The following is a 16745-nucleotide window of genomic DNA, read 5'->3' as shown; positions in this document are numbered from 1 at the left end:
CGTGTGTGGCCAGAAAGAGAGGACCAATGTGTTTATTTGGTAGTTCAATGAAGGCTTCAGTTAAGAGGAAGGAAAAAGAAAAATGCGCGTTAACAGTTTGCAGTTTTGTCCTGTTATACAATATTTGAAATTTGGGAAATATTTGTGGGTGTTTTCTTGTTTGTTTTGCATTACGTGAACACTAAAGTGTCCCTCACATGAGATGACAGTGCCAGCAGTGGCCCACAGCTCATTTGAGACCCCTGATGTAAACTACTATGCTTTAGCAAAAAGGAAAGTTTGAAGCCTAATCTTAAAAGTAGAGATAGTGTCTGTCTCCTGAATCCAAACTGGAAGCTGGTTCCACAGAAGAGGGGCCTGAAAACTGAAGGCTCTGCCTCCCATTCTACTTTTAAATACTCTAGGAACAACAAGTAAGCCTGCAGTGTGAGAGCGAAGTGCTCTAATAGGGTGATATGGTACTACAAGGTCATTAAGATAAGATGGGGCCTGATTATTTAAGACCTTGTATGTGAGGAGCAGGATTTTGAATTCTGGATTTAACAGGAAGCCAATGAAGGGAAGCCAATACAGGAGAAATCTGCTCTCTCTTTCTAGTCCCTGTCAGGACTCTTGCTGCAGCATTTTGGATTAACTGAAGGCTTTTCAGGGAGTTTTTAGGACTTCCTGATAATAATGAATTGCAGTAGTCCAGCCTGGAAGTAATAAATGCATGAACTAGTTTTTCAGCGTCACTCTGAAGATCAAATAAAAATGCAGTTTTTTCAGTGACGTCAGGACTGACGAGGGTTTCTTCTTCCTCTTCAGAAATTTTCAGGCAGCTCTGAGAGGCGTCGTGGAGGACGTCACCTGTTCAACACGTGTTCAGGCAGGCCGACTGAAGTGTGACTTTTATAAATGAACACACAGGTTTTCTTGTTAAGTTTTTATTATGCTTAAAAAAGAAAATTAAAAGACAGAGGAGGTGGTGATTAAAGAAAAAGAAAAAATATATATTCATATTCAAATATCTTTATACTTTTCTATTCATATATGATTAACAATGCAAAGAAAATAATTCCCGTAGTAGTAGTGCTTAAGTAAAGTTCAATATAGACTTTATTATAACAAAATAGGCAGTTTACCGAGGGTTAAATATCTGTCAAAATCTCATTGTACAATAATCGTGTTTCCGACACCTGTGGACGCCCGGAGGTGGCAGCTCGTCTCCGGGCTCGGCCGCGCGAATCGCATGATCGACATCGTTTTTGTGGTAAGACACTGGCGACGCTGATGGACGTCACCGCGACGACCGGCGGGGTTCTAACTGCAGAGGGCGCCGCTGCGTCACGCGACTGTGAACTCGTCGAGAGAAAGAGTTCGTCAAAGTGAGAAAAAGAAGACACCAGAATTTAAAAAAAATAAATCAGCTGAAGAGAATCTAAAATCACGAGTTCAGATCTCACGAGTACGAGACGCTCGAAAACGTCGGGGCTACTTCCTCGTGTTCTGTCCTGCAGCTCTGACGTGCTTTTAAATATTTTCTAAGTTTCTCGTATATTTAAAGTTTTCATAAGTGTTACAGTTATAATTTCATTATAATAAAATAGATTGTTGTAATAAAATTTATTATAATTCTTGTTTCAATGTTTTCAGGAAGTCTGATATTTTGGTAAAATAAAAAAATCTTTTATTTTTAAGATTTTAGGGGTTATAATAAAATATTAAGAAATCTATTTTTTCTTAGGATTCTGTTGCGTTTGTAAATAAAATAAGGATTTGGAATTTTCTAAACTTAAAATTTTCAACTTTTTCTAAATTCATTTATGTTAAAACAGTTCAATTTGTTTTGTATTTTCTGGTAATTTAAATTATTTTTGTGCATTAGATTATTTTTTTCTTGATGTTCAGGATCTTTTATAAAAATCTGTTTTTCATTAATTATGAGCAGTTTTTGTAACAGGCGGAAAATGTTTGTCGCATTTTTCTTGATTTTAATATTTAATTGTCTTAAATTAGATTTTATCATAAACCATATTTGGCATAATCAGAGTTTCATAAAATTCTGAGATAATTTTCTTTACTAAAATAAAATAGTTTGATTTTATTAGATTTTTTGTTATTTCTAATATTGAGATTTTTCTGGTAATAAAATAAACATATTTGGGAATTTTTATCTTGCATTTGGTGTTTTAGTGAAATTAAACACGTTAATGAATAAAATATTTTTTATAGATATGATTTATAATTTTTGATGATTGCACTCAGCTTATTTTCATCTATAAAAATATTTATATTTTTCTGTCTCTTTGTCTCGGTGTTTTGGTGAGAAACGATTCGACGTCTGCAGAAACATCAAAGCTTTTATTTTTTATCACTAACCGGAATTCAATCAGTACAATCAACGATTCATCCCCGAAATCAGAAAATCTGTCAGTTTCTTTCTCATTGACAGAAAATTATAAATGGTTAAAACCGTGTCCTTTAAAAACAACGTAAAGAAATTGTCGTTTTCCTTCGTTAAGCCTTGCGGCGCCCTCTAGCAGCAGAGCAGGAACCTCGCAGCGTCCTGACGAACATCCAGCAGCAGCGAGGAGCGAAAATAAAAAAACGAAACGTGAATCGAGTCTAAAAAACGAGCAGAAGAGAAAAGCGGTGACATCAGACGTGAGGCGAAGGGGCTGATGGGAAAATAAACGGGATTAACTGACATGCTGTTAAAGCTCAAACGTGCAAAGTTTTGCTTTTTGTGTCTCCGCCTCCTCCGGACCGACAGACGCTGCCTGAGACTGAAACTCCGCCCACCTGCTTACCTTACAAGACAAAAAAAGGGAAAAAAAACCCACAAAGAAAAAACTAATCATAAAATCCACTTCGTACGTTTCTTCTCGTCACTTCCAGGTACCTTCCTCGGCTTCTCCTCTAAAGTTCTCGTCCCTTAAACATTAAGGAGCTGTACCGCATTGAGTGTGATGTCATCAAACTTCCTGTGTGCTTTGCTCTGCTGGTCAGGAAACCCAAACATGAAGTCTTATCAGGCAAAAAAAAAGAAAAGAAAAGAAGCTAAACTGAACTCGGGTCGGCCGCTGCGTCGCTGATGGGGCAAGTGGAGGGTGAGGCGTGGGGGAGGGGACGTCTGCAGGTCGACTCGTCCGTCAAAACGAGGAGGAGGAGGAGCGGCCGTCTTCATAACTTCTCCTTGGACTGAACCCAGATGAAGGGACCCGACTGCTCCTCGATGATCTGCTTCACCTGGTCGTAGATCTCCTCCAGCGTGTCGCCCTGCACGATGGCTGCACACACACAGAGCGGAGTCAGCGGCGAGCGCGTGACATCATCACAGACAGGCACAGACCACCAGCACATCACTCATCCCGACTCCTCTGACGTTTATTATCGTTTTTAAATGTTTGTAAATAAAGTTATGATTGGTGCCTCTCGTTGCATCAGCTGTGATGTCATTAGTGCTGTGGACGTGTCAGAGCGCTGCTTGTGTCTGAAACCAATCAAAACACTCCTTTCATCACTCTAAGTTTAAAAGCTCCGCCCATAAAAATAAAACTACAAACGTATTTAAACCTGGCTGATGATCCTTCGAGCTCATTTCTTGGACTTCCTGCTCTCTGATAAGGCGGCGCCATTTCTGCTCGTTATTAAAGGTCCCGGCAGGGTGGTATAGCGCTAGTCTGCGTGAGGAACATCCGTCAGGCTGCACACTCGCAGTTTTTGGAGGCGCAGCAGCAGAGGTGCACAAGGAGACGACCTCGAAGAGGAGATCAGCCAAATTTAAAACGTCACGTCTCAAACAAAAACTCGTCATTTCCTCCCGTCTGCTGCACTATTGTTGTGGTGCAGCTCCAGCACGTGACCAGCAGGGGGCAGAGAGGAACCACATGCGAAACTGTAACGTGGTTTCGACGGAGCGGGTGGAGAATCACCTGAGCTGAGGCGGGTGGAGCCAGGGCACTCACCTGTGAAATGCTCGGTGAACTCCTGCTCCAGCTTGTTTGCTCGGTCGAAGGTCTTCTTGCCCTGCTCCTCCGTCAGACGCTTGTTCATCTCCCTGCAGAGAAAAACCACGTCACCTTCACGCTCGTGTGAGAACTGAGTGGAGGCGTTTCCTGTGAAGTGACTCACATGATGTTCTCCACAGATTTGGGTTTGATGAAGATGGCGATGGGGTGGAGCTGAGCCAGCTGGAGTCTCTTGATGGCGTTACCTGACACGTCCAGGATGCAGTGTTTGCCCTGAAAACAGCAGAAGGAGAACATCTCAAACCACACGCCACCGCCGCCACTTGAGTGAGGTCAGAGCGGGGTTAAAGGTCAAAGGGGCGTGTCATCATTACCTTCTCCGCCACCTCCCGGACCGACTGCACGCTGGTCCCGTACAGGTGGTTGTTGTATTGCCCCGCCTCGATGAACTTGTGGTCCTGGATGTCCTTCTCCATCTGCTCTCTGGAGATCACGAAGTGATAGTCTCTGCCGTCCACCTCGTAGTCCCGCTTCGGCCGGGTCGTGTCTGCGGGCGGGGTCAGAATTAAACATCAGGTGACACGAGCGTACAACGCATCGTCTGTTTACAGGCGTTCGGCGGACTTACGAGGGACGCAGGATCCGAACTTGTCGGGGAACTCTGAGATCAGGTCGTCGTTGATGCGGTCCTTCATGGGGCCGAGGATGATGACGGGGCGGGTGTAGTTCACTGTGGGACAGAATCGAAGCATGTCGAATATGCAGGAACACCTGAGTGCTGCTTGTGGTAATCAGATTACTTAAAAAAAAAAAAAAAAGCTAAGTGAACACAGAGATGGTCTCACCTTCCTGCTGAACGACGGGCTCGTAGGACAGCACGTACTCCTCCTGCCCACCTGGAGACACAGAGCTTGGTTAGTTTCAGCGTCTGGAGCTCAGACGGGAGTGAGGTGTGGTGAAGGTGAAGAGGAGGAGAGACGGAGGGGAGGAGGGAGGATAGGATCTACTGAGGTTGGTTAGTAGGCGGAGTCTGAACCTGCGGGATTACATCAGTGTGCTCAGGAACTAAAATTCTCACGTTAGAGAACGGCGACGGGAGCAGAAAGCGTTTAAACAAAGTTTCAGTTACGGCTCTGGAATCGGAGACTACGCCGACTTTAACGTCTGCACGTCTAACAGCTCACGATTCAATTTTCAGCATGCACAAACACCGCGACTCCTCACATACTCATGCTTGTTTAATCTAAGCTGTGTGGGCTGCAGTCACCTTACATCAGTGGCGGGGAACTCCGGGCCTGGAGAGCCGGAGTCCTGCAGGTTTCAGATGTGTCCTTGATCCATCACAGCTGATTTAAATGGCTGAATTACCTCCTCAACATGTCTTGAAGTTCTCCAGAGGCCTGGTCATGAAGTAATCATTTGATTCAGGTGATATCTAAAACCTGCAGGACACCTCGAGGCCTGGAGTTCCCCACCTGTGCCTTGTACATCAATCTTTATTTTCAGGGTATCGGAGGTTTTCTGCTGCAGTCACAGCTCAGTTTCATTAAGACTTCCGATTGTGCCTGTGGGCTTTCACTCCCACTGCTGTGCTGCTTCAGATTGATCTGATTCTATTTTTAAAGGAGCCTTTATCTCGATCTGATCGGGTTTGCTCGCTCAGCTCGTTTTTAACTGTTAATGGTTTATAACACCGTGTTCTCACAACATCACCAAGTCTGCAGCGGTCGCTGGGTTACAGGTGATGCTGTGCGTTTCTGGTTTCCAGTTTTAAGGTGAAATATTTTTATAGTGACTTCATGAAATCAGTGAACTGTGCCGACATGCTCGGTGTGCGGTGTGGCTGAAAGAGTCGCTCTCTGCGAGGCGGCAGCGTCCATGCAGCAGCGGGGGGAGGGGCAGACTGTGAGGGTGTGAGGTCATGCTGTTACTGGCCAATCGGCAGTCTGTGCTCGTTAACGGCGTCAGTGAGGGAGTTAGCAGGTTCAGTGACAGGTCGCGCCGATCGTTAGTGTTTCCTGTGAGTCATCGAGCGGCACTTACGGTAGCTACTCTCACTATCGCTGGCGTTAGACGTCACGTGTTCTGGAATCACAACACAAACAGGACACGACAGGTCACATCGCCGTCCCAGAATGCTTTGCCCCGAGCCGTGATCACGCAGGGGGACTCGAGGCGGCAGATCAATCACAGCAACAAAAACCGTCCGACTCTTTTTAGCCCAAACATGGACACATTTAAAACATTTCCCAAACTTCCCAGGAGTCTTCCCTGACCTCAGATCCAAATATAACTGCTTCACGTTCAAAGACTCGACTCTGAAAACTGGGCGATGTGGATAAAACCATGATGGTAATATCAATGCTTAAACACAGACTGTATATAAACGATGGAAACAGCCACTGTGACGTCATCTGTTTGCTTCGAGCAGAGCGATTTAGACAGAACCAGGGAGGGAACTGGACCGGGAAACTGAGGGACACGGCGCACTCAGTGGGCAGCGACTTCCCCTCCTCCATCACCTTTTAAACATTTTAATTAGACCAAAATTTACAGTATCGCCCCCTGCTGGCCATTAAAAAGAACGCAGCTTTAAGACCCTTCCATCCTTTATATACAGTCTGTGATTTCAGCTCACTGATGATCATCGTATTCAGATTAGTAAAGAAAAAAAATCTGATTTTTTCTGGGATATTAAACTTTTCTTTAGATGGTCAGCTGGACAAACATCTGGAAACACCATCATCAAGACCTGAATACACACATTTTTAAACTGTAATTTAACCAAAACTAAAAATGTTCCCTGGTTTACTGATCAGCTGTGTTTGTGGGCGGGTTAATTTCCCGACGACTGAGCGAGCGGCTCGACTTCAGATCTGCTCGTGTCGGTCGCCGTGTTCAGCTTTTAGAGCTTCCTGTAACTTGTACACATTTGCCATGAAACATAAAAACAAAGGTCTCGTGAGAGATGAAGAGCGGAAACTCGTGACCAGAGTGAAGAGCTCCGGCCTGAAGGATCCACGAGGGTCTGTGGTGAGGAAGAGGAGGGGGAGGGGGTCTCAGACTCATCATCAGACTCTTCAGTTTAACGTCTGACTTTTACGGCTCGTCAGCGGCATTAAAACTAAACACGCTGATCCGGACCTGCAGACAGGAGCCTTCACAGACACTCGACACACTGAAATAAGAAAAACTGAGATTTTATCTTCATGTTCTCGATGAAATATAACAAACTAATCCGGATCAGATCTCCTGTCAGTCGGGAACTTTAAACCCGCTGGTTTCTCTGTTATGCGTTTGACTGGTTTTTGTGGTATTCTGAGTTTTATTTGATAGTTTTAGTCTCTGTGGTTATGAGAATATGCAGTTTTATGAATATCATTTAAAATCGGAATAATCACTTTGATCAAAGGCTGATGAGGAGTCGCACTTCTTGATGCTTCGTCTGATTTTACTTCACAAAACAAACAAAATAAATAAAACTCAATTTAAGCTGAAAGTTAAAGTCGTCTGCTCTAAAACATGAAGCTGCTTTGAATTCAAAACAAACAATCAAAAGCTCCGCCCCCAAAGGTTTTAGGATGTAAGGACGCTCGCGCTCACAACTCATAAACTCGCTTATAAAGCGAGCGGCGCCTGTACGCTCTGTTTAATTAGCGCAGCTCTCCAGAGGACGCTGGTGGAGACCGAAGAGGCTGATGGGAGTTTTGGGGGAGGGGGTGTTGGGGAGAAACTTACTGTGTCCTTTGGACAGCACGTCCTCGCTGTTGTCCTGCAGCAGCAGAGCCGAGTGAAGGAAGGAGGGAAAACAACCACAGACACGGTTACTGACAGAGCGACAGACTGAGAGAGCAGAAGGAATGCCGCCGGGGCGCCGCTGCAGGGCGGCCATGTTGGCTCTGCTTTCAGGTTTTAGAAACGGCTTCTAATCAGATCGCACGAGCGCGGCCACGCCCTGCAGCGGTGACGACCAGCGCGCGCTCAGCACGCCGTCGCCACCTGATCTCTCTTCCTGTCGCCAGCCAATCTCCTTTCAGACCGCCCGCCCCGTCTCCCCGCGCTGGTACTTACGGTCGACGTCGCTGGTCTCCTGCTCGCTCGCCTCTTTGCTCTTGTAGAACGGAAACTTTCGGGAAAAGAGGTTCTTTTTACGCTTGTCATTGAGAGACTGCTGAGGAAGAGGAGGAGGAGGAGGGGTGATGGAGTAAAACAAAAACAGAGGAGGAAGAGAGGGAGATGAGGGGGTGTGATGGGTGTCTGAGTCTGCGTCTGACCGGCTCACAGTTTAAACATTAAACACAAAAATCACTGTTTAAACTAAAACACTCGGACACAGAGGCCCCGAGCCTGAACGCAACCTGCAGAGCTCTGACGCCCCGCTTCACACGCCGACAGTGAAGGCAGCGTCGGTCGGAGAGGAGGAGGAGGATGAAGGTGAACATGCTGACGACATGCAGAGACACAGCAGCGACAAGCTGGGAGAAGCCATTTGGTTATTTCTGCGAATCGGCTCGAAGACGGTACTGATGCGATGCCTTCAAGTGCATCAGGGAAAGTCATTCCACAGAGCATTTATGTTCCCTGTGCAGCGCTGAGGAAACACTGGTGCTACAAACCCCAGGATTACAAACGTCCTGTGGGTCACTCGGGCTCAGAGGCATTCTCAGCTTTACGTGGTTTCTCCAGCTGCGCGGTATTTTGGTCTGTCCATGTTCCTTAAATGCATTTGGACTTCTCTGAAGCTGAAATTTAGTTTCAAGTTTTTGCATTTTGTTTGTCTTGAAGTGTAAAGGAAAGCGTGATGTCATCAGTCAGGCTGTAAAGGCTACTGTGGGGTTAACACTGATATTTAAAATAAACTGATCCAGATGTGAGGCTGATGTCATGGCAACCAACAAACAAATATTAGGTTTATTTAAAAAGTGCCGGCAGCTGCAGTCTGTTTGAGTCCGGCATCCACCTTCTTTCAGCTCCATTTTTGGTCTCCACCACCTCATGTCTGCAAATATTGATTAGTTGAAGCTACGAACGCTAAACCTACATTTATATATAAATAAAAGCCAAACACAGAACGTGGCAGAGTCGTGTCCCTTTTCCTTTAACCGTCTGTTACTATGGTAACAGCTTGGCTCTGAGTGGATTTATTTGAGCTTGTGTGATGACAAAACCAAAACCAGGAGCTGAAAGGGCCTAAAAAGGTCTGTGGGTTCAAGTTATTGATTAGTTCAACTATAAATGGGTTTAATGGCTCAACAAGAAGAACAAGCTTTGAACCGTTGCGTGTGTCGCTCATCAGCAGGAGGCGGGACCTGTGACATCATCAGCTCACATGCTGCACCTTTGATGTTACAGAGCAGGAGACGGAAAACAGGGTGAGGAGGGTGAGTGGTGAGGAGGAGGAGGAAGGTTTGAGAGCAGCAGACGTCAATGTCAAGCGTTTCGCGAAGAGGCGGGGAGCAGACCGCGGGCGCCATGCATGTTCTACGGTTTGCCTCCCCGCCCTCAGTCTGCCGTGTTAGCGTGGCGGTTGGCGAGCAACACTGTGGCGACACGTATTAAAGCGGCACACGGTTTAAAGGTGGCGGGGGAGGGAGGGGGAGGCGCTGCTGCGATTTGGTTTAGAAGAAGAAACGCCTCAGAGATCGTCATGCTGTTAAACGGCCGGCTGCTTCAACATTAGTCAAACACTCATTAGTAGGTGGAGATCAGGTGGCTGTGGCTCAAACACACAAAGGTCACATGATGCACACAGCTGGCGTCAAACACCTGAAACGTGTCATCAACCAGCTCAGAATCAGCCGAGTTTATTCAAACATGTTTTACCTTCACACGAATGAATCTGGTGCAGGTTAAAGTGCGACACGCCGCCATGCTGACGCTCGGGGAAGGTCAGAAAAACAAGCACCCGTCACACTCGAGGTGGCGGGCGCCGTGGGCAGCCATTTCCCTCACTGCCGGGTTTCAAAAAAGGCGGGTGGCGCAGACTGACTTATCCAGTAACGTCCGGTAACTGACGAAAACCCTAAAACCGAGTCGTTAGCTAACAGGCAGAAGTCTGTCACAACGGCCCAAAAACGTGCACGCGTGCACTTCAACCGCCTGTACGAAGGTAACACCACGCATGGCTTCATTAACCTGCACGTTACACGTCACTGCAGGGAAAATAAATAAAGTCGGCTGATCCTGAGAGCATCAGATGGGACGAGTCACTGAAGTCTAAACAAATCTGATTCGTTCTATCAGGTCAAGTCTGGAAAACTGAAGCATCTTTAAAGACGCAGAAATCAAACAGACAATAAAACCAATAAAAAAATGACAGTTTTACTGCTTAAATACAAAGAACAGAAAAACGTCTTCAAAGCTTTTAATAAAAAACATCTTTATGTGTAAAAAAAGTCGCGTTGCTGGAACTAAAACACGTTTCTGACTCCAGGGACCGTTTACGCCGTCACTCACCCCTCTGTCCCGAGACTTGGCGTTAAACTTCACCGTCTTTAACCTCGCCCTCTCCTTCTTCTCCACCCTGTGGGAAAGGTCAAAGGTCAGCAGAGATCACAAGGGAACCAGACTTTATGCATGAATCTGTCAGATACTCGCGATGAGCTCAGCCTCAGAACTCGAGGGCAAATTATCGAGCGAGTCGGCAGCTCGCCGCCACTCCACGAGCGTTCCTCCAGAAACTGGAAGGTTTTACCTTTCGAGTCTCTGACGACATCCTGACCTTACAGTCTAACTCACCTGGTAAATGTTCAGAGCGTCACTGTGAAGCTCTCGTTCGTCTCAGTGACGCCTGTACAGGTGCGACCCTGATGTTTGTTTAAATAAAGTTAAAAACTCCACAGCCAAATGTCCTCTCGAGCTGTGAGCCGAGCTCTGAATCCTGATTGGTGGAGCAGATGTAACTGGGACTGACCGTCTCTTGCTGGGGATGACCCCCACCTCCTCCACCTCTCCCTGTGCCGTCAGCTGCCTCGCCTGCCACCACTCGTCGTCGGAGGCGTTCACCACGTGAAGGATGTCTCCGAACTTAAAGTTCAGGCCCTGACTCGGCAGACCGGAGTCTCTCGTTTTATCGTAGTCGAACAGAGCTCTAAAACACGAACACACGACAAATAAACCGATTAAAAACAGAACGCAGGACGTCAGCACGCGAGCGCCTTCCACGCTTTAGGCCTACCTGACGTACAACGACCTCTTCTGACTCGTCCGCAGAGACCCAGAGCCCGAGCTGATGCTGCTGTTCATCATCTGCTCCCTCAGGTCGTGGATCTTTGCCTCAAACCGGCTGTACTCTGAGCGGACACAGAGGTCATCCAGGGGTCAGAGGTCACAGGAAATTACAGAAACATGTTAGAGTCTCTACAGAGGATTTTTATGAAGCCAAACAGAAACTGAAACTTTTTAAACTGGACTGTTTCTCTGGTAAAATCAGAGATAACTGCTGGTTTCAGTTTCCCACAAAGATCAGAGCTGAAACATCTGTGAACAGCTGGATTAATAAGCAATCATTTTAAAGTAAAAATAATCAAACAGCCAAATATTCTGATACCAGCTGCTAAAATCAGAGGATTTGTTCCCTTTCCTGTTCACACCTGACTGTAAATATATTTAAATGTAGTTATTTTTATTTATTTAAGCTGCTGCTGGAACTTGTTTGATCGTCTAAACCTCAGCAGATCTCCTCCTGTGACCTCCGGAGGAGGAGTCATGTGATCCTGCAGGTGCGTCCTGCTGTCCCACCTTCTGGTCTGTAGTGGGCGACGATGGTCACTGTCTGCCCGGCGTTCTTCAGGGCGGCGGCCGCCTGTTCGTGGGTGGCGTTACGGAGGTCCACGCCGTTCACCTGAAAACACAAAAACAATGTCAGACGCGGAACGACGACTCAATCGGGGAAACGAGCGGCTCAGTCTGATCCACACTTCTCAGGTGCAGCTTTTAATTTGAAAGTCAACAGCGTGTTTGCTCGCGTGTGGCGAGCGACCTGCAGCGACTCATCACTGACTCAGACAGACACTCTGGTTTAAGTTGTTGATCTCTGAGTTTAACGTGTTGTTACGTACGGAGACGAGTCGGTCTCCTTTTCTCAGCTCTCCGCTGAGGTCAGCAGGTCCTCCGGCGAGGATGAAGGAGATGAAGATCCCCTCGCCGTCCTCCCCGCCCACGATGTTGAAGCCTAGTCCCGTCGCTCCTCTATGAAGCACCACCTTCCTCGGCTCCCTGCAGGAACAAACACTGCAGCCGTCAATCATCTGAAGTCATGTGAGCAGGGTCCCACACAGACTCTGCAGGTGTGTGTTATGACAGACTGCGGGGACGCAGGTGGAGGGTGTAACTGCAGGTGTGCACCAGCAGAGGGCGCAGCAGCTGTGGTTCAGCTACAGTTACAAAAACACTGAAATCTGAACGTTTCATTAAAGTTGTGTGCGTGCAGAGTGTTCCTGTTCTCACCGGGTGACGTCGTCGTCTCCCAGCGTGCTCTTCGGGGTCGGGGAGTAACGCCCCGAGGACGCTGGCGGAGGGAGGGGCTGACCCAGGAAGTTGGGGGGGCTGATATGGTTCTCCATGCGCTGGGAGTACGCTGGAAGAGAAAGAGACAAGACCATTAAAACCAGTCTTAACACAGCCGCTGTGTGTCTGACGCTGAGCTGCTGCATCTGCTCGCCTGTCTGGCTCCTGTTACCACCTGATTGGCCGAGGCCGGGAGCCGTCGAGGGGGGTCGTAAACGACACCAGTGAGCGAGAAACAACCACCTCCCAACTCAACCCTGTCACATTTTTAAAAATGAAGATTTCTGCTGAAGATCAGCTGTAACCGCGGCATCAGGCCGATCACAGAGACGACAAACACGCATACACTCAGTTTATTATGATCTGTGACAGCAGCAGAGCACCGAGAGGATGAAACCTGAAAATAGTTTACATTTGTCTTCATTTTTAAAAACTTTTTAAAGTTTGATGTTCGTCTGATCGGAAACTGTTCTCTCCACGAACAGGACACTCCCCCGGAGACTTCAGGAGGTTAAACAAATAACGTCACTGCATAATTAACAGAGCGATGGTTTTACTGCCACTGCAGGAGACGAAGGGCGTCATTGGTCCACGACTCATGAAAGGGTTCGGCTGCTCCGTCGGTTTAGACACAAACTCAGAAGCTGAACAGCTGATCGACTGTGGCCCAAACTTCAGATATAATTTGAATCATAGCTGTCAGGACAAGGGTGTAGGAAGCACTCAGTTTTAGGGAGTCTGTGTTTCACATGGATGAGTTGAGGCACCTGATGGCGTTTGTGAGAGCCGAGCTGTCAAACATCGTTCTTCCGCGACTCGGGATCGGATATTTTGTGCTCGTTCCTCGTTTGGCTTCAAACCAGCACCAGCCTGCTTGGCTCAGAGTCTGTTTTAGATTTAAGGATGTCAACTCATGATGATACTCAGATTATAACATGCAACACTTTCTGCAGCCTCCATGTCTTCCTGTGCTTTCCCATCAGTCTCTCCTCGGCTTCGGATCCTCCACAGCTGCTTGGAACTCCTCCGTCTCTATAGCCGAGGAGTCTGACGCTCAGCATCTCTGAGGGGTGTTTCCTTCTTTGGCATCTCCTCAACAGCTCGGTGCCAGCTTCGAGTCTCCGGGATGCAGGTTTGTCCTGCAGTATTACAGTTTTCAGAGCGCTTCCTGTAATTTGCAGCGAAGTGAGATATCTAAAAACAAAGATAATCGTAACACGGTTCAGAGCTGGGCCGTCTTCATCTCTGCTAAAGCTGCCGGTTCAGAGAGAAATGTTTTAAAGGAACCGGCCTCGTCTGCACTTTGAGGCGTGTCGTTTGATGAATCCTGTTGGGAACGCCATCCCCGCCCCACCTGATCATCAGAGACTGCGGCGGTCCACACCAGCTCAGGGTGTCATCCTGACCACATGAGCCAGGACCTTCTAATCTGCTCGATGTCAGAGGAAAAATCCACAGCAGCGTTCAAGAGAAACAAACAAACCTTCAGCCGGGACAGGCCGGCGCGGTTTGGAGATCCGTGTAACCGGACCTTTCACACCAGCATTAGCCTGGACTCCAGAAAACCGACACACAGGGAAACCTTAAACTCAAAACCAGGTCAGCTGATTTATGTGAGACCACATTTATCTGGAAGATCTTAAAACGGAAAACAATTCAGGATAAAAAGTCCAGGGAAGTTTTCAACTATGGATTTTCCGACTGTTTCTGGAAGCCTGAATTCCAGAACAAACTGAAATGCGACCGCAGCATCAAAACATTAAAACGTTTCTTTCTTCAGCTCGGTACAAACACAGAAGCAAACTTTAGTGGTGAGGTGTGTGTGTTTGGACTCACAGTTGGTGAGGTCGGGCGGAGCGAAGCTGTCGTTCATGAAGACACTGTTGGGTTTAGCCACTTTCAAGTAGACCACGTCGGGAGTGTTTTTCAAGGCAGTGACGGCGTGTTCGTGGCTCACCTCCTCCAGGCAGGAGCTGTTCACCTGAACGCAGACACACCGAGAGAGGAGCGGTCAGACACGCCTGTGCTTTTATTCTGAAGGTCTGCTGTTTGGTAGTTTGTGGTGAAGTGCGTCTGCACCGCAGATTCAGCACGTCTTCACTTAATGAAACATTATAAAATGTTATAAGGGTGAAACTTAATCTTATTGTTAAAACCTCAGAAATATTCATGGTGCTCTAAAAGTTCTTCACCTACTCAGCAACTTCCTGTTTTTACTGCAGGATCTAAAACTTTATTTGTTCTTTAGCACTGAAACCTGTTTCTACTATTTATACATGTGTTGGTTGTTTATCAGAAATATTTTACTTTATTTTAATTTATTTTATTTAATTATTAACTCACTGACCTTTTTTTAACCTGCTTTTATTCTATTGAACTTTTATTAGTCTCATTTTTTCCTTTTTTAAAATAATGTAATTTTTTGTTTTATTTTTATTATTTAAATCAGGCTTTATTGTTCTAATATTGGTTTTAATTAACATTTTCTTTTGAGTTCTTTTTGGTTTATTGATTATTTAAAAGGTTTCAATTGGATTTTTTTCTTTTTTTAATATTTTCTTTATTTATTATTTATTTTATGTTAACTTACAGCTCTTTCTTTTAATCTGCCCATTTTCTGCTTTTATTGTTATTTTAATTAATTTCTAATTGTGCTAAGCTTCTGTCTTGTGTGTCTATTGATTTTTTTTACTGGTCTATTTTTGTTTTTTATTTATATTTTCCGTCTACTTTTAGTCGTCTTTACTTCTATTATTTCCTGCAGTTACTTCATGTCATAAGTTTAAGCTTGTCTGTTATTTTTTATTATTATTTCTAATTTTACTGGTTTCAAATTTGAGTCCTTATTACTTAATGAAACATTTTATATTGTTTCATAAATAATGTCATCAGAGCTTTTCTTAATTATTTTATTGCACTGAATGTTTGTAACTCGCCTGTTTGACTTTCTCGTGTTTACTATTTTAGTTTTTAGCCGTGGTGTAAATAAATCCTTCGTCTGATGTGGATTTCTCGTGTTTGAACCGGGTTGATCCTTACAGCCAGCAGTTTGTCTCCAATCTGCAGCCGCCCGTCTTTATGAGCCGCTCCGCCTTCGATGATCTTGGTGACGTAGATGCTGTTGTCGCCGGGGATGTGCTGGTTCCCCACGCCGCCCGCTATACTGAAGCCGAGACCTGCAACACAAAGAACTCTGAAGCATTCTGGGAAAAAACCCTCAAACTCTGGAGTCTAGCTCCGACGCCTGAGCGTCCTTCACCGGGACAAACGGCGAGACTTTAAATAACAACCACCCCCTGAAACGCTCCGCTGCTGGTTTAACACGGGAACGAATCAGGACACATAAATGCACAGAAGCATATTTCAGGATGTTTCCGTGGAAACCGAGGCTTTGTTCTTGAGCCGGGCTCCTCGTCTGAATAATCATGAGGCCCGCGGGGATTTCACTAAAGCTCCTCAGCAAGCGGAGAAGATCCAGCAACACGGCCGACACACATCCACGCCATCTGCACGGAGCTGCAGCCGTGAGCCAAAACATTAGGAACACTCACAGGTTTAATAATGTGTCTGCGCTCGGACCAGGGCGCCTGATCTGAGCACAGACACAGTTTAAGCCTTCACGCTACCTTTGGGTCCTTTCACCAGCTTGATCTCCATCACTTTCTCTGAAACGGGTTTCCTCCTGCGGACGTAGAGTCGGACCAGAGATCCCGCCTCCTTCAGCGCCTCCACGGCTCGGCTGTGGGTCACGTCCCGAACATCCACCTCGTTGACTCTCAGGATGACGTCATTGACCCTGAAACAGAGCGTGAACACCCCGCTGTCAGTCAGATCACCTCCTTCAATAGAAACTGATGATGTCACAGATTTTATTCTTTCATTTATTGGAGTTAAAAGAGGAAGTAGAGCCAAACTACGGATCCAAACTTACACACAGTTCAAAGGAAACCTGAGACCGTACTCTTCGTCCTCATCATCATCACCTGGATCAGGTGTGACAGACTTTCTGCATTATGAATGAGCCATGAAAGGCTGCAGGGCACAGCGGGGGTCCGGCTGTGAGGACACCACCTCTGACTGCAGACCGAGGCGTTTAAAGGGACAGAGGTCCTTCTCTTACTACATGTTTTTATACGAGGCCGAATCCGTCAGGCCAGCTTCAAGCTGACTGGACAGCTGAGCCGGTAAAAAGTGAAAGCTAATAAAGTTTGTGATCTTAGAAAGGTTAATGTTAGAAACCTGTGTGAGTCACACATTGTTCCCTCTGTCCCCACTAACTGCTCC

The 16745-nt window shown here is 46.3% G+C and overlaps 1 protein-coding gene across 10 annotated transcripts in view; it reads right to left on the bottom strand.

The window, feature by feature from the left end:
- Positions 1-940: 940 nt before the first annotated feature.
- LOC134616361 (disks large homolog 1-like) overlaps positions 941-16745 on the bottom strand; it is a 104662-nt gene continuing 88857 nt past the window's right edge. For 3 of the 10 annotated variants that reach the window (XM_063461200.1, XM_063461203.1, XM_063461206.1), the window contains 17 exons: positions 16088-16257; positions 15501-15637; positions 14298-14442; positions 12402-12531; positions 12014-12170; positions 11694-11796; positions 11131-11245; positions 10867-11043; positions 10410-10476; positions 8025-8124; positions 5997-6038; positions 4799-4849; positions 4582-4683; positions 4328-4500; positions 4117-4226; positions 3951-4042; positions 941-3272 (listed from right to left, as the gene is read on the bottom strand). In XM_063461200.1, the coding sequence (XP_063317270.1) occupies positions 3166-3272; positions 3951-4042; positions 4117-4226; positions 4328-4500; positions 4582-4683; positions 4799-4849; positions 5997-6038; positions 8025-8124; positions 10410-10476; positions 10867-11043; positions 11131-11245; positions 11694-11796; positions 12014-12170; positions 12402-12531; positions 14298-14442; positions 15501-15637; positions 16088-16257 (1978 nt within the window). In that variant the 3' untranslated portion in view covers positions 941-3165. Of the gene's footprint in view, positions 3273-3950; positions 4043-4116; positions 4227-4327; positions 4501-4581; positions 4684-4798; positions 4850-5996; positions 6039-7691; positions 7726-8024; positions 8125-10409; positions 10477-10866; positions 11044-11130; positions 11246-11693; positions 11797-12013; positions 12171-12401; positions 12532-14297; positions 14443-15500; positions 15638-16087; positions 16258-16745 lie in introns of all 10 variants that reach the window. The other 7 variants (XM_063461201.1, XM_063461204.1, XM_063461207.1 and 4 more) reach the window with 3 other exon arrangements.

Source organism: Pelmatolapia mariae, linkage group LG18 (assembly GCF_036321145.2).
Source record: "Pelmatolapia mariae isolate MD_Pm_ZW linkage group LG18, Pm_UMD_F_2, whole genome shotgun sequence".
NCBI classification, from domain to species: Eukaryota; Metazoa; Chordata; class Actinopteri; order Cichliformes; family Cichlidae; genus Pelmatolapia; species Pelmatolapia mariae.
The sequence above is the reverse complement of the archived record's forward strand: the minus strand, read 5'-3'. Positions and strand labels throughout refer to the sequence as shown.